The 22,250-nt window shown below is 40.3% G+C and overlaps 1 protein-coding gene across 3 annotated transcripts in view; it reads left to right on the top strand.

Annotated features, from left to right (window-relative positions):
- Nucleotides 1-21,761, top strand: part of BRAF (B-Raf proto-oncogene, serine/threonine kinase) — a gene marked incomplete at both ends in the record, with an annotated part of 150,674 nt that extends 128,913 nt beyond the window's left edge. For all 3 annotated transcript variants that reach the window (XM_080701364.1, XM_080701363.1, XM_080701362.1), the window contains 3 exons: nt 4,831-4,962; nt 10,840-10,974; nt 21,588-21,761. In XM_080701364.1, coding sequence (XP_080557490.1) covers nt 4,831-4,962; nt 10,840-10,974; nt 21,588-21,761 — 441 coding nt within the window. The remainder of the gene's footprint in view (nt 1-4,830; nt 4,963-10,839; nt 10,975-21,587) is intronic.
- Between the last annotated feature and the right edge of the window lie 489 nt (nt 21,762-22,250).

The following is a 22,250-nucleotide window of genomic DNA, read 5'->3' as shown; positions in this document are numbered from 1 at the left end:
CAGAGGTAGAAAAGCCCCTGGGTTCCACCCCTAGTACCAAAATAAAGAAAGAAAGAATAAATAAATAAATAAATAAATAAATAAATAAATAAATAAAGGACTGGAGGTGTAGGTCGGAGGTACAGTCTCCCTGGATTCCACCCCCAGTACTGCAAAAAGAATAAAATAAAAATTACGGGCTAGGAGTGTAACTCAGAGGTAGAATGCCCTGGGTTCAATGCACAATACCAAAAAAGCAAAGAAAAATTCATTATAGAAATCATCCTATAAAGCAGAAATTCTCAAAAGGGTCCCAGAAGTCCACTGGGTCATCCATCCATTGTGAAAACAGATTTTCTTCTTCATATCCTCTAATGCAGTCAGCATACTGCTACAGGTTGCACGCAGGGGCAAATAAGAGTCCACCTGGGCTTCTGGTAAACCAGACATTAAAGAGAATCATGATACACTATTCTCACTAAATTTTGTTTTGTAAATATAGTTTTTTGCTGTGATATATAATACACCAATAAACATGTAAAAATAGGGATATTCTATGTGAACGTCTAATGGTTATTATTTTAATATTTAAATTAATTGCCCAGTATTTTAGCAGTGTGTGTGTGCGCACGCGCACGCATGCACGCGCGCGCACACACACACACACACACACACACACACACACACACACACACACACGCTACTGGGGATGGAACCCAGGAGCCAGGAGCATTCTACCTTCAAGCTACACTCCTAGCCCTATTCTGTTCTTTATTTTGCAACAGGGTCTAGCTAAGTTGCAGAGGGCCTCACAAGTTGCTGAGGCTGGTCACAAACCCGCACTCCTACTGTGTCAGCCTACTGGGATGACAAGTGTGGCCACCACACCCGGCTAATAGTTTCTTAGTTAAGTGTGGTTTTTTTTGTTTTTGTTTTTGTTTTTTTGTGGTACTGGGGTGGAACCCAGAGGCTTTCTACCTCCGGGCTATACTTCCAGACCTTTTTTATATTTTATTTGGAAACAGGGTCTCACTAGGTTGCTGAAAGCCTCACTAAGTAACTGAGGCTGACTTCGAACCTGTGTGATCCTCCTGTCTCAGCCTCCCAAGCGCAGGGATTACAAGCGTGCGCCACCACGCCCGGCATTAGTTAAGTGTTAATGTGATAAATAGCCACAGATATAGTATATATAATCAAAAGCTCTTCAGGGTCTTCAGTAATTTTTAAGAATGAAAACAAGTCCATAAAGTTTAAAAACTTTAGCTCTAAGCCAAATACAAGTATCAAAAAAATCTTAGTATAATTTTAAGCTTTAATAATTTAATCTACATGAAAAGTTTGGGACAGCCCAGACATGGTAATACACTCCATAATCCCAGTACTTGGAAAGCTGAGCCCGGGGGATCGCCAGTCTGAGACCAGCCATGGAAACTTAGTGAGACCTTGTTTCAAAGTAAAAAAAAAAAAAGGCTGAGAATACAGTTCAGTGGTAAACTATTTTTTATTCAATCTCTAGTACCACCAAAAAAAAAAAAAAAGGACATCTTTCTGGAAGCAGAAAAGCTGCAAGTGCTTTCCAAATTGTATTTGCCTAAATTCCCTGAACTGTATGTAGCAGTCCCCAGCAAGAGAATCCCAGGGTAGGATTCTGAGTTCATCAAGATAAGCCTAGGGTTACACTGAACTAAGATCTCTTATGACAAGACATGGATGTAGGGCAAGTGATCGGTGAAAGAGAAGACGCTGCACTTTGGGCTAGGAGATCCGTATTCTAGTACTCTGGACATTACCTGAAGGTTCCTTAACCTTTTCTAAGTCTTTCCCTCTGGCATATTGGGTTGGAATTGTCAATTTCAAAGGCCCTTTCTAAAATTTAATAATTGAAAATTTCAGTAATTATCTAGGCTTTTTTTTTTTTTTTCTGGTACTGGGGATTGAACATAGAGGCATTGTACCTCCAAGCAACGCCCCCAGCCCAATTTTTCTTTTTCTTTTCTTTTTTTTTTTTTTTTAAATAGGTTCTCACTAGGTTTCTAAGAGGTTTCTGAGAGCCTCACTTATGCTGCTGAGGGTGGCTTTGAACCAGCCATCCTCCTGTCTCAGACTCCCAAGTACTGGGATTGCAAGCGTGTGCCACCACACCTGGTTTACCTAGGCTTTTAAAAATTACTTGTTTATTCTAATTAAGAATTACAAGCTGGGCATTTTGATAACTTGTTTCAAAATGAAGAATTAAAAAATAGGGCTGGGGGTGTATATCGGAGGTAGAATGCCCTGGGTTCCATCCCCAGTACCACACACACAAGAAAAAAGAATTATAAATAAGATGGGACTTGGGGTGCAGGTCAGAGGTAGAATGTCCCTAGGTTCCATCCCCAGTACCTCCAAAGAAAAGAATTATAAGAGGCTAGCTAATCATTATAATCTGGATCTCAGGCACCTCAGGTGCATTAAGGAACAAAACAGAAGCAAAGATGGTGGTGTGTCCTAAGAGGATAGCAGAAAACAGACTTTAAGTGCTGAAATTGGTTTGTTCATCTTATCACAGTTGTACTGGCTTATTTTGTACCCTATTACTAAAAGCAACTGTTGCTGGGCATGATGGTATATGCCTGTAATCCCAATGCTTTGGGAGGCTGAAACAGGAAGATCTCAGGTTTGCAGCCAGCCTCAGCAACATAGTGAGGCTCTCAGCAACTTAGCAAAACCCTGTTTCCAAATTTAAAAAAGTAAATAGGACTGGGGGTGTACCTTGGAGGTAAAATTCCCCTGGATTTGAACCTCAGCACCAAGTGGGGAAGAAAGCAACCAAGACAAGACAAAAACAAGTAGGTACAGCCTTACCATTCAGCTCCATCCTTTGACTCCATTTAGGATCTCCACAGATCTTCCACGGGTGTTTCTCAGTTTTGGTTGCACATTCAAATCTCCTGGGGAGGCTGGGGGTGGTGATGCATGCTCATAATCCCAGCATTCAGGAGGCAGAGACTGGACACCAGAGGATCGAGGTTCATGGACAGCCCCAGCTACTTGGCGAAGCCCTTGGCAACTCAGTGAGACCCTGTTTAAAAAAAAAAAAAATCTAAAAAAATAGGGCTGGGGGTGTGGCTCAGAGGTACAATAACCCTGGGTTCCATCCCCAGTACCACAAAAAAAAATAATGATAATTTAAAAAATCCATCGGGGGAGCTTTAAAGACTAGTAACATTTGTGCCCCCTGCCCCTGGTTGTTTTGTTTGCAGTACTAGGGATGGAACCGAGGGGCATTGTACCTCCGAGCTACACCCCCAGCCCTATTTTTTTAGTCTTTTTAAATTTTAAAACAGGGTCTCACTGAGTTGCAAAGGGCCTCACTAAATAGCTGATGCTGTCCACGAACCGTGATCCTCCTGTCTCAGCCTCCCAGATGCTGGGATTACAAGCGTGCACCACCAGGCCCAGCTCTGCCACTGGTTTTTGAGTTTCATCACTGAGCTGAAAGGTAGTGTGGCTTGGTAGGGTTAAAGGCTCCACAGATGGTTCTGACGTGCAGCTGTAGTTCAGTGCCATTATTGCCCTTCCTTGTGAGATTACTGCCTTCCCCAGACCAGGAATCTTTTCTTGTGTTCCAGACATTTTTGCAGTTAATACAGCTTTTGCTGTCAAAATGATGTTTTCACAAATATTCTTGCAATTCCTTCAATCCCTTTTAAATGAAACAGTGCACAAGATACAGGATTAAGAAAGACATTTTTAAGCAAACTGTTGACCAGTCATTGTATTTCATGTAAATAGGAAATTGAGTTGTGCAGTATAGTGACTGAAATGTGAGTGAATATTACAAATACTGTTTGGTCTGTATCTTTGTCCAAGAAACAGTAAAAGATTTTTATACTATTTTTTATTTAATCTACCTGCTACTATTTTTGCTTTTGTTTTATAAAACACCCATGGCATGTTTTTACTACATGTTTATTCCATGGCTTGGAAGGAGGTTTGAGTTATTAGACTTTAAATTCTGCCCTTTTTTTTTTTCCCCCTAAAGTGCCCTGAGGTTAGGAAAATCTTTTGTTATCAATGGGGGGAAAAAAACTTAGGATCTTAGATAGTTACTGCAGTAGTTGTGCCTCTACCTAGCCTCTTAGAGTTACCAGTGTAGTACTTCTTTGCTAAGTCAGGAGTGGGAAGTGGGAATCTATTCTGTTAGGGTAAGTCTTGGGAAGAATCTGAATAGTAATGCTGATATTTTCTTCAGAATCCGTACTTGGGAGGCTGAGACTGGAGGATTATCAGGTTTGAGCCCAGTCTTAGCAACTTAGTGAGACCTGTTTAAAAATAAAAAATTAAAAGCCAAGCATGGTGGTGCACGCTTATAATCCCAGAATTTGGGAGGTTGAGACAAGAGATTGCAGTTTCAAGGCCAGCCTCAGCTATTTAGTGAAGCCCTCTGCAACTTAGTGAGACACTGTTTCAAAATGAATAAAATATAGGGCTGGGACTCTAGTTGGGAGTTCAATCCCCAGTACCTTACATTTTTTTTTTTAAATTAAAAGTGCTGGGGTATAGTTTCGAGGTAAAATGCCCCTGGATTCAATTCCCAATAGCAAGAAAAAGGAAACAGGAGGATAAAATTATAAAATCTTAGTTAGGCATTGTGGAATATCAGTTTATATTGCTTTTTTTCAGGGTTTATTGAGCAGGAGTTTTTCATTTTTTTCTAATTGGTTTGATTTCTTTGACCATTAATAACAGAATTACATAGTAGATGGGTTTTTAATAATAATTCTCTAGGAATTTTCAGTTTGTATTTTAGTCTTTATTCACTTGAAATGAAAAATAAAGTAGAATATCTTTCTTCTTATGTTCTAACAGGCACCAGAAGTAATTAGAATGCAAGATAAAAATCCATACAGCTTTCAGTCAGATGTATATGCTTTTGGGATTGTCCTGTATGAATTGATGACTGGACAGCTACCTTATTCAAACATCAACAACAGGGACCAGGTAACTACTTGCCATCGCGTGGGGGTCGCCTTAGTACCCACAGGGAAGCTCCAGTTAGTTGCAGAAAGAACCGTTGAAGCCTAGGAGAGCATGGCAGACAGCTCTCTTGATCTTTGTGACTAGCTTAGAAATCCTCTGTGTACTTTTGGCAGGATAGCAGCATGTAAGGCCTTTTCTTGAAATGCTGCAGCAGAATGAAAATCCTTATTTTGTGACTAGAAACTAGAGGTACAACAACAGTGGCTAATACTTCATGTTCCTTGACCATAGCACAGTTAAAAGAACAAGCTTTGCTGCTCTAGCACCTGGGCTTTAATCTCTCTGCTCTACTGTGGGTTGCACTGTCAGAGCAACTACTCAACTAGTATCAGTGTCTTTATATCAAATAAAATCATTACAATTTCTTCTTTTTTTGGTGCTGGGGATTGAATTGAGGGGTTTTCTGCCTTCAGGATGCACCCTAGCCCTATTTTATTTTTTATTTTGAAATAGGGTCTTTCTAGTTTGCTAAAGCTAGCCTCAAACCTGCAGTCCTCCTGTCTCAGCCTCCCAAGTACTGGGATTAAAGGTGTGTACCACCATGCCTGGCTGAGGCTTTGTTTTTTACTTTTTAAAGCCTTAGAAGGCTTTAAATTTTGGTTTTTCTATAATGAGAATGCTCATGAAAGGGTTACTTCCTTCCTTTCCTATGATACTGGTCTCTGTCCCTCACCTCCTAAAAGATATTTGCATAGCTTCATGCAGCTCTTTGCCTTTTCTATTTTTTCACAATAAATTCACTTAGCCTTTTAAAACTGGCCAAAAATAATCATCTTTACTGCAATTACATTGGATTCCTCAACATTTTTTAAAGTACACACTTGCACGCACATGTGTATAGAGAAACAGATTTCATTGATTAAACTGTGGTAGAGAATAGTAGTTGACATTGTAAACGCTAATGAAAGAATACTTAGACAATCACCTGCGAAACTACTTTAAAACTGATGTGCTAAGCCTGTGTGGTGGTCCACACCTGTCATCCCAGTACTTAGGAGGCTAAGACCAAGGATAGCAGGTTCAAGGCCAGCCTCAACAGCTTACCTAGACCCTGTTTCAAAATAAATATAAAAGGCTAGAAGTGTAGCTCAGAGGTAGAACGCCCCAGAATCTGATTCAGTGCTAGTTTTTTGGGTGTGGGGTGGGGGGGTGTTTTACTTGGGATTGAACTCAGACATGCCCTTTTTATTTTTGGTTTTGAAACAAGTCTTGTTTGGTTACTGCAAGTCGTGCTACTTGCTGAGGCTGTCCTTGAATCTGTGATCCTCCTTCTCAGCCTCCTAAGTACTGGGATTACAACAGGCATTTGCCACCATCCCTGGCTCCAGCACCTACATTCTTAATGTTTCTCAGGCAATTCTGATACATCTACCATATTTGAGAATCACCAAAGACTGAAAACAAAAGAGAGCCAACTTTTTCTGTATCTCATCACGACGTCCTAATCTAATAAAAAGGTTTTTCTGTATAAACATGTTAACTTCATTTAGCTGGTGTATTTGCCTTGTGATATCCAAGGTATACTGTACTTTGTGTATACTTACTGAATCACTGTATGGCCTTTACCCAACAGGACCCTTGATTCTGTGTTTAGAGGATTTTTTAAATGACTGCATTTCTGCTCATTGTATCATAGAACTAAGTTTTTAGCTACTGTTTAGTCTTTCTGATGACTTCATAGCTTTATTTACTTATTTATTTAGTTATATATTTATTACAATACTTGAGGTGGGACTCAGGGACATTCTACCTCTGAGCTACACCCCAGCCCTATATTTTATTCTTTATTTTGAAACAGGGTCTCGCTGAGTTGCAAAGGGCCTAACTCAGTAGTAGTGACATCCTCCTGTCTCAGGCTCTCCCAAATGCTGGGATTATAAGCATGCACCACCACGTGCGGCTCATTTACTTTTTTTTTTTTTTTTTTGGTCTGTGTGATACTGGGGATTGATCTAGGGGCAGGGCATTCTACCTCTGAGCTACACCCTCAGCCCTATTTTATTTTTATTTGGAAACAGGGTCTCGCTAGGTTGATGAGAATATCACAACTTGCTGAGAATGTCCTCGAACCTGCGCTGGTCCTGTCTCAGCCTTCCAAGTACTGGGATTACAAGCATGCACCACTGAGCTAACTTCATAGCTTTAGAATGTTGAGTCTTGCCAGGCGTGGTGGCGCACGCTTGTAATCCCCGCGCTTGGGAGGCAGAGACAGGAGGATCCCGCAGGTATGAAGCCAGCCGCACGTGCTGGCTTAGGAGACACTGTTTCCAAATTTTAAAAAAATGTAAAAATAGGTCTGGGAGTGTAGCCCGGAGGTAGAAGGGCTTTCAGGAACCCCAGTACCACCAAAAAAAAAAAGAATGTTGAGTCTTGGCTTTGTGTATTAAATAGTCTAGGACTTCTGATGATCTGATGTCAGGCTTGCATGAAACTGAAGATTCAGGGTAGTGGACCAAAATACTAGCTAAAGAACATAATGGAAACATTGTTCCCTCTGTACTTGTGACAGATCTGGAGCAAGGAGATAATTGATGTGGTGGCAGTGTGACTAGCAAAATTATCCCTAACTTGCAAGCATCATGTGCTCTGTCTTTTACAAAGTTAACACAAGGATACAGTATAAAACCCTGTGCCATGTTCACTTTTCCTATGTATATTATTTTTCTGGAGGAATAACTAGGAATTTTTAGTTTAGTATTTAGGTAACTTATCATATAGACTAAAAATTAATAAAAGTTTGTGAACCTACATTCTGGGTGAAATCCATTTGTCAGCCAATACGTTTAATTTAATAAAATTTTAATATAGAAACAAGTATTATCTCCAAAATAGGGGTAAAAGCATCCCAGAGTTCTGCACTCACCCACTTCCTGGCATTGGAGGTGCTTTGTCCTTCATGGAAGTATATAGTAAAGGATGTGGCAAGGGCTCACTCTCCATGGGGGAAGTGATGAGTGGCCAGCAGAAGGGTAAGGCCTTTTCAGTAAATTCTTTCTAGTAGTACAGCGAACCAGAAACCAGTGAAGTATTTGATAAAGAAAGGGAGGGGTGGGGGAGAGAATGATGTCTTCTTCCTACCACCCCAGTGCTGCTCCATTACCTGCAGCCAGCTTTCTTCGAGTGGTGCTTTCCATGAAACTCCCTATTGTTCTTTTGTTTTTTGTTTTTTTGGTTTTTTGGTGGTACTGGGGGTGGAACCCAGGGGCTCACTTCAAGACCTATGTCACCCGGTCACCTGGTCTTCTTATCTCTCTAGGCTTGTTTCCTTCCTTCCTTTCTTCCTTTTTTTTTATTTCTTTTCAATTATAAAAACAAAAGATTGAACTTAAGAATTCCTTTCAAGTCAAGAATCATATTATTTACTAAAGTATTACTCTTAGCTCTGAGGGATGACCATCTCTATGTTACTTTGCAGATAGTATGCCTTCTCCCCTTTACTTTCCCTAATGCTAAGAGTTTGAGAAATCCCTTTTTTCTTTTTTCTCTGTCCTGTTTTCCTCTCTAATCACCCTGTTCTTTCCTCTTTCAGTGCTTCTTCTCTACTAAGTTGGGGTTAATAATGTGCTCATTTAAGCTAAACATACTGGCTATACCCTCTTGGATTTTTTTTCCCCTTGCTACAGAAATTCTGTGTCTTCATAGAAGAAAATAAGTGTATTCCAGTTACTATTGCATAACAAAACTACCCAGAATATACTGGCTTGAAGCAGATTCTGCAATTGGGCTGCTATGAGGAAGGAAGGTTTATATCTGTTTCACATGGTATCAGCTAGAGTAGCTTGACTGGGTGTTAAAAGGATCTGCTTCCAATATGGCTCATTCCCGTGTGTGGCAGGTTTGAGCTAGCACCAACTGGAAGCTGAGACAGGGACAAGGATGAGGGACCCTCCTTTTTATGAGGTCTTCCTCACAGGCTGCTTAGTCTTTCCCAAGGCAAGGTGCTTGTGTTCTGGACACAAGATTCAAGAAATAGGACATGATAAGCACCAATGTCTCATTCATACTGTGTGTGTGTGTGTGTGTGTGTGTGTGTGTGTGTGTGTGTGTGTGTACACATGCGTGCATGCACACACATTTCTAGTGACAGAATCCAGGGACATTCTACCTCCAGGCTACACCCCAGCCCTATTTATTTATTTATGTATTTATTTATTTATTTACTTATTTTTGTGGTACTAGGGATTGAACTAGGTTATTCTACCTCGGAGCTCCACCCCCAGCCCTCTTCTTTTTTTTTTTAATTCTTTAATTTAAAACAGGGTCTCAATAAATTGCAGAGGGCCTCACTGATGCTGGCTGCAAACCTCTGATCTTCCTGTCTCAGCTTCCCAAGTACTGGGATTACAGGCATGTACCACCACACCCAGCTTATTTTTATGGTACTGAAGATTGAACCCAGGGGCATTCTACCATTGAGCTACACCCCCAATCCTGTTTTTTTTTTTTAATTCTTTATTTTGAAACAGGGTCTCACTAAGTTGCAGAGCACCTCACTAAGTAGCTGAGGCTGACCACGAACCTGCAATCCTCCTGTCTCAGCTTTCCAAGTACTAGGATTACAAGCGTGCCACCACGCCCAGCTTATTTTTATTTTGAAACAGTCTCACTAAGTTCCTGAGGCTCACCTCAAATCTGCAGTCATCCTGTCTCAATACACAAATCATCTTAACAGAAAATGTTCTCCGTACTGTGGAATATAGAGATATTCAAAGCTCACTAAAGAAGCCGGGCATGGTGGCGCCTGCTGGTAATACCAGTACTTGGGAGGCTGAGACAGAAGGATCTGAGCCAGCCTCAACTACTTAGTGAAGCCCCCTACAACTTAGTGAGACCCTATTTTAAAATTAAGAATAAAAAATAGGGCTGGGAGTGTAGCTCGGAGGTAGAATGCCCCTGAGTTCAACCACCAGTTCTGCCAAAAAAAAAAAAACAAAAAGAAAAAAGAAACCACTAGGAGTGCAGCTCAGAGGTAGAATGGCCCTGGGTTTAATCTCAAATACTGAGGAAAACAAAAAACCCTTTACTATAGGTTAAGTAGGGGTCATTAACAGCACCAAACAAGAAACCTCACAACTTCAACATTCCTAAAACAATCAGCTCTGCCCAGAATGGGAGAGATTTACTAATTACCTCTATCCTAGTCCCATTTGGACCTATTCCCTATAAGACTAACAGCTAGGTCCTCTCTCCCGAGTCCCAGTTTTTGAGCATGTTTCTTCCCATGCTCAAAAAACCAGAAGGCTTCACCTCCTCTGGAGAAGGTTGTTTCTCAGTTCGTGTAACCAAATGCCCATTAGCGTTCCCACAAGAAAAGGGTTTGCAACGCAGAGGACTGCTAGAGGGCTGACTTTTTGGTTCCTGCTACACCTATGCAAGGGACTCACCACAATGCTCAGTGATGAAAAATACCCCGTGAACTCTTTTTAAGGAAAGAAGCAGCACTCTCAGGTCTGTTTCAGAGCTCTGTCAGTGGGGCTGTGGACTGAGCCTGGGAGCACGAGGAGCAGCTGGAGTCATTGCCACTGCCCCAGGGCTGTCAGGCTTTGACTGGCAAATAGAACCCAATAGCATAATGTGCGTACGGCAAAGGAAATGCAGCCGGGCCCAGAGGATTGCAGGCTTGAGGCCAGCCTCGGCAATATAGTGAGACTGCCAACAACGTAGCAGATCCTGTTTCAAAAAATAAAAAGGTTAGGAGTGTCGCATGCCTCTGGACTCAATCCCAGTACCAACAAAAAGAAAACTATCATAAGTGAACAGCTTGTTGAATTTTTATTGTTTGTGCATCGTAACTTGTATACAAGGTTGTGTGATTTGCCTTTTTTTCTCTCTCTCTAGATAATTTTTATGGTGGGACGAGGATATCTATCTCCAGATATCAGTAAGGTACGGAGTAACTGTCCAAAAGCCATGAAGAGACTAATGGCAGAGTGCCTCAAAAAGAAAAGAGATGAGAGACCACTCTTTCCCCAAGTAAGGAAACTTCGTGCGAACTAAAAGAACAGATTAATTCTCAGAGGTAGATTTTGAGCACTCAGTTTATTTTCATGGGTTTGGAGTCCATGTGAGTATGTACTCACTCCAGACAAGGGATGATGACTTTTAAAAAGTTGAGCAAAATTTGGGATCCCAGCCAGGTGTGGTGGTTCATGCTGGTAGTCCCAGTGCTTGGGAGACTGAGACCTGAGGATCACAGGCTCACAGCCAGCCTCAGCAACTTAGCAAGACCCTCAAGCAACTTAGTGGAACCGCTTCAAAATAAAAAATAAAAATAGGGCTAGGGATGTAGCTCAGAGGTAGGATGCCCCTGGGTTTGATCCCTAACACCACACACAAAAAAAAAAAAAAGGAAAGAAAAAAAATGGGATCCCAGTACAAAACATCCAGAAGGGCTTTGCATTTGTTCAGCAGTGCTCAAACTTTTTTATCTCAGAATCCTTTTACATGTTTAAAAATTATGAAAGACCCCCAAAGAGCTTTTATTTATGTATATAATAATTACTATTTTCCAAACCAAAAAATTAGTGAGAAGGATGACATCGTTTTACATTCAACATCTTTGTAAAAAGAAAATGACAGAATTCTGTTTTTGCATTATGTTGTAGTATCTCACATCATGTGGCCTCTGAAAACTCCACTGGTAAAAATTCTATTTACATTTATAAAAATAATGACTATAAAAAGGCAGGCTATAGCCAGGCAGGGTGCCACACACCTATAAGTCCTGTTACTGGGGAGGCCGAGGCAGAGGATCACCGGACTCAGCCAGCCTCAGCACCTTGGTGAAGCCTGTTTCAAAATAAAGAATAGAACAGTCTGAGGGTAGAGCCCAGAGGTAGAATACCCTGGGGTCAAATCCCCAGTATCTATCTCTATCTCTCTCTTCCCCTCTCCTCTCCTCTCCTCTCCTCTCCCCTCCCTCCCTCTCTCTCTCTCTCTCTCTCACACACACACACACACACACACAATTAAAGAAGGGAGAATTGATGGTTTTAACAGGAGTCAGGGACTGCCTCAGAGTGGAAAGAAGAGATTGGTAGATGTATGTTTTACATACTGGAATTCTAAGTTACACTGAGAAAGCATTCTAGGGTATTTTGGTTTGCTTTTTAACTCAGAAAACATATGGTTAAAAAGAAAACATACGATTTGAGACTATCAAAGCAAAATAACAGTATTGTTGACCAGTATCAGCAGAACCCAGTACCAGTTCTCTTTTCACATCCCCAGTGCTAACATTTCTTAAAGGGGCAAAATGCCATACTTGTCTGTATAACACTTCATTCATCTCATGGTATCAAAATGAAATGCAGCCAAGTGTGGTGGCATCTAACTGTAATCCCAGTACTTGGGAGGATGAGACAGGAGGATCTCTGGTTCAAGACCAGCTCTAATAATTTAATGAGGCTCTCAGCAACCCAACAAGATCCTGTTTCAAAATTTAAAAAAAAAAAATTTTTAAGTACTGGAGGTATAGCTCAGAGGTAGTGTCCCTGGGTTCAATCTCCAGTACCACAAAAATAAGGAAGAGAAGAAGGGAGGGAGGGAGGGAATTTGTGAATTTTCAAGGTTATTGGAGGAAAGAAAGAAAGAAGGAAGGAAGAAGGGAATCTTCATTATAAGTCTTTTCTCACCAGCCATGTAAGTCTTAAATGGCTAAAGATCTATATATAAAACAACTATAAACTTTGAAATCATTTTTATAGTGTTGAGGTAAGAAAGGAAGAGACAAAATCCAGAAATTATAAAGTTTAATATAGCGTATATTACTGCATTAAAATTTTTTTAATTTCTACATAATAAAAAAATAATGCTGGGCTGGGCGTGGTGGCGCACGCTTGTAATCCCAGCACTTGGGAGGCTGAGACAGGAGGATCATAGAGGTTTGAAGCCAGCCTCAGCTACTTAATGAGGCTCTCAGCAACCTAGTGAGACCCTGTTTCCAAATAAAATAGAAAATAGTTCTGGTGGTGTAGCCCATAGGTAGAAAGCCCCTGGGTTCTATCCCCAGCACCAGGAAGAAAGAAAAGAAAAGAAAAGAAAAGAAAAGAAAAGAAAAGAAAAGAAAAGAAAAGAAAAGAAAAGAAAAGAAAAGAAAGGGAGGGAGGGAGAGAGAGAGAGAAGGAAGGAAGGGAGGGAGGGAGGGAGGGAGGGAGGGAGGGAAGAAGGAAGGAAGGAAGGAAGGAAGGAAGGGAGGGCAAGCAAGCTGGAAGTTAGAAAAAAAATTGTAGAGGACTCTGTCCAGGCGACCTATTGGTCTTGCGCAGAACTTCTTTTTCCGGATGGAACTTAATTTTACTACCAGGATCAGGGAGGAGAGGACTTCCAGGAAGATGGCGACAGAGAGAAGCGGCATTTAGGAGTCCCGCTAACAATCGATCTCTGTTACCACAAAATCAGCACCTTTCATGGCCAGAAAACACCATCAGCAGAGAAATAAAAACTGTAAATACAAAGGACAGAGAAAAAGAGGGCTGGAAGAACAACCAGACACCAGAAAAGAAACCACCCTGCAGTGCCGCGGCGTGGAGCCACGGTGGTGCCATCTTCTCTCACAGCACCAGGCTCCATAGAGGAGGGGGACTCAGAACTGAGCTCAAAATCAGAGAGGAGATACGCCGGCCTCACGGCCAAGGTCGCAGCAGCAGCACCATATTGCCGGCAGCAGTGGCGAGTTCACCGGGTGGCTCCAGATCAGCACACTCAACAAGCCACCAGGTTTGAGAGAGGAGGGGTGGACAGCGAGCTGAGGTGAGTAGCCACGGACCAGCCGGGCAGAATACAGCAGTTTTTTCAGTGCAAGGAAGCGTCTAAAACTCCAAGGGGCCGGGCTCAGCACACCCTGCAGGGACTCAGAGCGGAGCTCAAAACCAGAGAAGAAATATGCCAGCCTCACAGCCGAGGGCATGACAGCAGTGCCATATTGCCAGCGGCAGCAGCAGTGAGTTCACCAAGTCCACCACAGCTCCATCAGTGCACTCAACAATCATGAGTCAAATAGCGGCCCCTAGAGGAGAAATCCCAGTACTGCACTCCCAGTGACTTGCGCAGATAGTCTCCCTGGGTCGGAGATTTTTACAGTCCAACCCAGTGGGGGAGTGGCTGCGGCAGAGATATCACACCATATCTGCAGCTCCCTGTGGGAGAACGCCCAGCCTGGCACCCCCATAGTCTAAAGCAGACTTGATTTACTCCCTGGGTCTGAGACTTTGTGATACAACCCAGTAAAGGAGTAGTGGTGACAGATATACCACAGACTCGAGATCCAGAGCACCTTAAATGAAGTCGTAGTGACCCAGGGAAGAACTCAAAAAAAGCACAAACTTCCAAAATAATGGGAAAGAGAAATAACAATGGAGCAATGAATACCCACAACCCCACATCAGAACCTGATAACACAGAAATTCAGAGATCTCTAGAAGATCAAATCAGGAAAATAACTGTAGAAATAATAGAGGACTTTCTAAAAGAATTCAGAGAGAGTCAAAAAGAGATAAAGGATGCAATCATTGAAGTAAAGGCCTTAATTCAAAGTATAAACAACAGATTAGACCATATGGAGAATAGAATCTCACTCCTAGAAGATGATCACGCCAACAATTAACGCATAGTCTCTAATTTAGGGGAAAAAAAATATCCAGCAGCAGGAATTTGACATTGAAGAAATATGGGCCCATTTTAAGAGCTAACCTAAGAATAATTGGAATAGAGGAGGGAAAAGAAAGTGAAACCAAAGAGATCAATAATCTCTTCAAGGAAGAAATAGCAGAAAAATTTCCAAACATAGAGCAAGAGGTCAATACACAGTTCCAGGAAACTTACAGAACTCCCTTTAGACAAGATCAGAGAAGAGGATCCCCACGCCACATAATTGTCAAAATGACTAACGTGGAAGCCAAGGAAAGAATCTTAAAGGCAACAAAAACAAAAGGCCAAGTGACATTCAGAGGCAAACCAATTAGAATCACTCCAGACTTCCCAAACCAAGTCATGAAAGCCAGAAGGACGTGGAGTAACATATTCCAAACTCTGAAAGAAAACAACTTCCAGCCAAAAATTTCCTACCCAGCAATACTATCTATCAAATTAGATGGGGAAATGGCCGGGCATGGTGGCTCACGCTTGTAATCCCTGCTCTTGGGAGGCAGAGACAGGAGGATCGCACAGGTTCGAAGCTAGCTGCACATGCGCTGGCTTAGAAGACCCTCTTTCCAAATAAAAATGTAAAAATAGGTCTGGGAGTGTACCCCGGAGGTAGAAAGGCTTCCAGGAACCCCAGTACCACCAAAAAAAAAATAGATGGGGAAATAAGAAGCTTCTATGACAAACAGAAACTGAAGGAATTTATGTTGTCAAAACCAGCACTAGAGAAAATACTCAAGGAGATTAACTGCAAAGAAGAAATAGGTAATACACGCCAGAACCAAAGAAACAAGATTTTCCCTCCAGCAGACAACTAAGCAAAGAAGAATAAACAGTATCTCAAACAGAAATAAAATCTTAATATGTTAGGAATTAAAAATTATCTCTTTATAATCACACATAAATGGCCTCAACTCCCCAATAAAAAGACAAAGTTGCAAAATGGATTAAAAACCAGAATCCATCCATCTGCTGCTTACAAGAAACAAACCTTACAAGAAAAGATAGGAACAAACTCAAGGTAAATGGTTGTAGCAAGGTAATCCATGCCAGTGGAACTTGAAGACAAGCAGGAGTAGCAACTATGATATCAGACAAGTTAGACTTCAAACCCCAACTTATTAAAAAAGACAAGGTCATATTTTACTGGTAAAAGGAATAATCCAGCAAGAGGAAATAACAATAATCAACATCTATGCCCCAAACATAGGGGCAGCTACTTTGATAAATGAAACTCTTTGTGACATGAAGTCACACATAAATCTCAATACAATAATGCTGGGAGACTTTAACACACCTCTCACAACACTAGACCAATCTTCCAGACAAAGGGTCAGTAAAGATGCCTTAGAACTAAAGAACACCATTAACCAAATGGACCTGTTGGACACATATAGAATATTTCACCCAACTACAGCGGAGTTTACATTTTTCTCAGCTGCTCATGGAACCTTCTCCAAAATAGATCACATCCTGGGACACAAAATGAGCACTAACAAATTTTAAAAATGTTACATACTTCCCTGTGTCATTTCAGACCATAATGGAATGAAACTAGAAATCAACTATAAGAAGACCCAGAGAAACAACATAAACATGTGGAGACTGAACACCACACTTCTGAATGAAGAGTGGGTCATAGAAGATGTAAGAGGTGAAATCAAGAAATTTCTAGAAACAAATGAAAATAAAGATACAACATATCAAAACCAAAACCTCTGGGACACTTTGAAGGCAGTATTAAGAGGAAAATTTATAGCACTGAGTGCTCACATAAGAAAAATAAAATCTTCAAATAAATAACCTAACGACACACCTCAAAGCCCTTGAAAAGCAGGAACAATTGACCCAAAGCCAGTAGAAAACAGGAAATTATTAAAATTAGAAAAGAAATTAACAAAATAGAGAATAAAAAAACAATATAGAAAATCAACAAACCAAAAGCTGTTTTCTTGAAAAAATTAACAAATAGATAAACCACTAGCCAACCTATCTAAAAAAAAGAATCAACCCAAATTATAAAGATAAGGGATGAAAAAGGAGAAAGTACTACTGACAGTGTAGAAATTCAGAGGATTATCAGAAACTACTTTGAAAAACTATACTCCAACAAAATGGAAAATCTGGAGGATATCGACAACTTCCTAGATAAATACAACCTTCCTAAACTGAGTCAAGAAGATATAGAAAACTTAAACCAACCAATAACAATCAAAGAGATTGAAACAGCAATAAAGAGCTTACCATCAAAGAAAAGCCCAGGACCAGATGGTTTTCCAAGTGAATTCTATAAAACCTTTATAGAAGAGCTAACCCCAATACTCCTCAAACTATTTCGCGAAATAGAAAAAACCGGGACTCTCCCAAATACATTTTATGAAACCAACATCACACTAATACCCAAACCGAATAAAGACAGTTCAAGGAAGGAAAACTACAGGCCTATATCTCTGAAGAACTTGGATGCAAAACTATTAAAATACTAGCAACACGCATTCAAAACCACATCAAGAAAATCATACACCATGACCAGGTAGGGGTCATCCCAGGGATGCAAGGCTGGTTCAACATATGAAAATCAATCCATGTAATTCACCTTATAAACAGAACCAAGGACAAAAATCACATAATCATTTCAATAGACGCTGAAAAGCATTTGATAAGACTCAACATCCATTTATGATAAAAACACTGCAGAGAATTGGAATAGAAGGAACATATCTCAACATTATTAAGGCAGTCTACAATAAGCCCACTGCCAACATCATATTAAATGGGGAAAAACTTCAAGAATTCCCCCTAAAAACAGGAATGAGACAAGGATGTCCATTATCACCACTTCTCTTCAATATAGTACTAGAGACTCTAGCCAGAACAATAAGGCAAGAAAAGGAAATCAGAGGAGTACAAATAGGAAAAGAAGAACTCAAACTTTCACTATTTGCAGATGACATGATACGATATATACATATATATATATTTATTTTGCGGGTCTGGAGATGGAACCCAGGGGCATTTGACCTCCGATCTACACCCCCTGCCCTATTTTTTATTCTTTATTTTGAAACTGGGTCTCACTGAGTTGCAGAGGGCCTCACTAAGTAGCTGAGGCTGTCCGGAACCGCAATCCTCCAGGTCTCAGCCTCCCAAACGCTGGGATTACAAGCATGCGCCACCACGCCCGGCATGATACTATATTTAGAAAACCCAACAGACTCAACCAAAAGGCTTATAAAACTGATCAACAAATTCAGCAAAGTATCTGGATACAAAATCAATCTTAAAAAATCAGAAGCTTTCTTGAACACCAACCATAAATCCACTGAAAAAGAAATTCAGAAAACACTTCCACTCAGGATCTCCCACAAAAAAATAAAATACTTAGGAATAAACTTGACCAAGGAGGTAAAAGCTCTCTACAAAGAAAATTATAAAACACTGAAAATCAAAGAAATAGAAGATCTTAGAAGATGGGAGGATCTTCCATGTTCATGGATTGGCAGAATAAATATCATTAAAATGGCCATCCTTCCAAAAGTGATCTACAGATTTAATGCAATGCCCATTAAACTACCAAGATCATTCCTCACAGACATAGAAAAATCAGTCCTTAAATTTATCTGGAATAACAAAAAGTCCAGAATAGCCAAGGTAGTTCTCAGCAACAAAAACCATGCAGAAAGACTCACAATACCTGTCTTTATACTACAAAGCCTTTGTAATAAAAACAGCATGGTACTGGCAAAAAAACAGATAACATAGACCAATGGAGCAGAATAGAAGACCCAGAAACAAGTCCACACACTCTCAGCCAATTGATTTTTGACAAAGGGCCAAAAATATACACTGGAGAAAAGATAACCTGTTCAACAAATGGTGTTGGCAAAACTGGTTAACCATATGCAGAAAATTGGAAATTAACCCCACTTTCTCACCCTGCACAAAAGTCAATTCAAGATGGATCAAAGACTTGAAAATCAAACCAGAGACCTTGAAGCTCCTTGAAGAGGGCATAGGTCCAACACTACAACACATAGGCACAGACAAACATTTCCTCAACAAGACCCCAAAGGCACAACAAATTAAAAGGCAAATCAATATGTGGGATTGCATGAAACTGAATAGCTTCTGTTCAGCAAAGGAAACTATCAAGAACCTCAGCTGAGAGCCAACAGAATGGGAGAAGATTTTTGCCACCTATACCACCGATAGAGGACTAATATCTAGAATATACAGAGAACTCAAGAAACTCAACACTAAGAAAACAAAGCATCCAGTAACAAAATGGGCAAATGAACTAAATAGACACTTCACAAAAGAAGAAATTCAAATGGCCAATAAATGCATGAAAAAATGCTCAACATCACTGGCAATCAGAGAGATGCAAATCAAAACTACCCTGAGATTTCACCTAACTCCCAACTAGAATGGCAATCATTCAAAACACAAACAACAACAGATGCTGGCGAGGATGTAGAGAAGTGGGAACTCTAAGACATTGTTGGTGGGATTGCAAATTAGTGCAACCACTTTGGAAAACAGTATGGAGAATCCTCAGAAGAATGGGAACAAATCTATCATTTGATCCAGCAATACCACTTCTGGGTATCTACCCAAAAAATAGGAAACCAAACTACCAAACTAATGCATGTGTATCTATGTTCATAGCTGCACAATTCACCATAGCCAAACTATGGAACCAGCCAAGATGTCCATCAACAGATGAATAAATTACAAAACTGTGGGATATATACACAATGGGATTTTACTCAGTCATTAAAAAAAAACTTAATTACATCATTTTCAGGGAAATGGATGGAACTGGAGGACATTATACTAAGTGAGATTAGTCAGTCACAAAAAATAAGAAATCAGATAATTTCCTTAATATGTGAGAGTTAGGGAGAAATAGGTCATAGGAGGAACTCTAGATGAAAAAGAAATCCTATAGAGGAGCAAATGCAACCTAAAGGAGGAGAAAGGAGGGGGGAAGAGGAAAATCTCTAAAACACACAATGTACTTAAACATATCAAAGTCAATCACTAAGCCAAGCAAGGGAGGGAGAGACGGGGAGGGAATGGGGTGGGAATTGGGTAGGGGTTAAATCAGTGATGTGTACATGTTTGTACACACAAGTTTTTACCCCAGTATGATGTCTGAATATAATACACCAATAAAAAATTAAAAAAAAGAAAAATAATTGTAGCACATCTATCAAATATAAAATATTTTCAATATACAAAGGACTCCTACAAATCAGGAAGTAAGAGTCATCCATTAGAAAGAGGGCAAAGGAAAGTGAACAAGTGTTACACAGTGAATCAAATGGCAAATGAACTTAGGAAAAGACATGGGTTCAGTGGCAATAAGATGCATGACGGGGTACCTTTGGATTCCACTTCTTGAGAATAGCAGTATTGAGCACTGGGAACAGTGTTGAGACGTAGCCAGCGGCATTCTTTTAGGTTATTTTATTTATTTATTTATTTTACAGTGTTGGTGGGAATGTAAATTGTTCAGCCTTTTGGAAAGGCTTGGTGTAGAATCCATAACTAACATACTCAAAAATCTATGCTAAATGCCGGGTGTGATAGCACACACCTGTAATCTCAGTATTTGGGAGACTGAGACAGGAGGATTATAGGTTCAAAACCAATCTCAGCAACTTCATGAGACCCTTTCAAAATAAAAAAATGCCGAGCATGGTGACACACACTGAGATAAGTAATCCCAGTACTTGGGAGGCTGAGGCAGGATCACAGGTTTGAGGTCAGCCTCAGCAAGTAGTGCATCAACCTAAAAAGACCCTATTTCAAGATAAAAGTAAAATAGGGCTGAGGCTATAGCTTGGATGTAGAATGCCCCTGGGTTTAAGTTTTTTTGTTTTTTTATTTTTTTTTACTTACGGATTACATAAGTAAGTAAATAAATAAAAATATAGCTCAGAGGTAGAATGTACCTGGTTCCACTCCCCAGTACCAGTATGATAATAATTATAATAGTAATTAGTAGCAGCAGCAATAATGACTGTTGAAGTTTCATTGAGCACTTCTTATATGCCAAGCATTGTGCCAAATTCTTTATACATATGTCTCACGATTAGGTCACAACCTAGTACCTTAAAATATGAATTGAAGTAGGGCATGGTGTGCACACCTGTAACCCGAGTGCTTGGAGGCTGAGGCAGGAGGATAGCAGGTTCAGTATCCACCTCAGCAACTTAGCAAGACTCTCAGCAGCCTATGAGACCCTGCTTCAAAACCAAAAAGTAAAGAGGACTGGGGGTGTAGCTTGAAGGTAGGATGTCCCTGTCTTCAGTCCCCAGTAAAACACACACACGCACACGCACACACACTCACAATAAATCTCTACGTTTTGTGTATTGGTGTCTATTGTAGGGTTTATTTGTCTTCACCTTGGGTTGTCGCCTGTCACTTCTAATTCATGTGCTAGTAGCGATCTGGGTCAGTGGGCCCTACTTTTAATTACAGTGTAAGACACTTCCCACTGCTGAGTTTCTTTGGAGGATAAATTGCTCTGCTTAGAGATAGTCATGTCACACTTTACATAATTTATCTTCGTCTCCTTTCCAAAAGGGACTTGCAGTCTGTGCCAAATAGGTATCGAACTGGTTTTAAATTTTTATTATTTACTGTTCCGAGGTGGGGAAATGATCTAAAATATAACAAAAACTAAATATGAGCTACTTTCCCCATTCAGTTTACAGAAATAAAAGTAACATTATGGTAGATTTCTTCTTTTAAGGAAAAATGCCATTTTTTCAGACATTTATAATACTGAAAACGATGTAAGATTTCAGGTGCTTTCTTGTAAAATATGATGGGGCTCTTAAAGATTTATACCACCCAGATTTTCATTCTGCTTTCTGTTTTTTTTTTTTCCTTTATTTTGTTTGTTTGTGTTTGTTTTCTTTTTTTCGTAGATTCTCGCCTCTATTGAGCTGCTGGCCCGCTCATTGCCAAAAATTCACCGCAGTGCATCAGAACCCTCCTTGAATCGGGCTGGTTTCCAAACAGAGGATTTTAGTCTATATGCTTGTGCTTCTCCAAAAACACCCATCCAGGCAGGGGGATATGGTGCGTTTCCTGTCCACTGAATCAAATTAAATGAGTGAGAAATTAAAGGAGGGTAGCAACAAAAGGAAAATAAATGAACGTGTTTGTTGATATGCCAAGTTGAATAGGATATTCTTTTTTTAAGGTGAACCAAAGAACACTCGTGTTTAAAGACTAGATCAAATATTTTCCTAATCAAAATCCATACCTAATATTGGAATTTCAGTATCCGCAGGTAAAAGTACATGAGCATTGCTAAAAATTGGCAGTGCCTCCTCCAGAGGCATTACTTCTCGTTTTGAGTTTGTTCCATTGACGTGGTGATTCTGATGATTAAACTCACATTTTCTCTGATTCCTCGTGCAGCTTTGTTGTTGGCAGTGGGTCATCTTAGGGACTGCAGAGGGGCCACTCCTGTGCGTGCGCAAGGCTGGGAAGCTGACAGTGCTTGTGGCCGAGAAGGCGAACCAAGCAGATGTAATGTGGGAAACCACTAGAATTAAATAATCCTCTTTTAGTCTTAATATTTT

The sequence above is a fragment of the Muscardinus avellanarius genome, assembly GCF_963383645.1.
Source record: "Muscardinus avellanarius genome assembly, chromosome: 9".
Classification (NCBI taxonomy): Eukaryota; Metazoa; Chordata; class Mammalia; order Rodentia; family Gliridae; genus Muscardinus; species Muscardinus avellanarius.
Note: the sequence above shows the minus strand (reverse complement) of the source record. Positions and strands in the feature narration are given on the sequence as shown.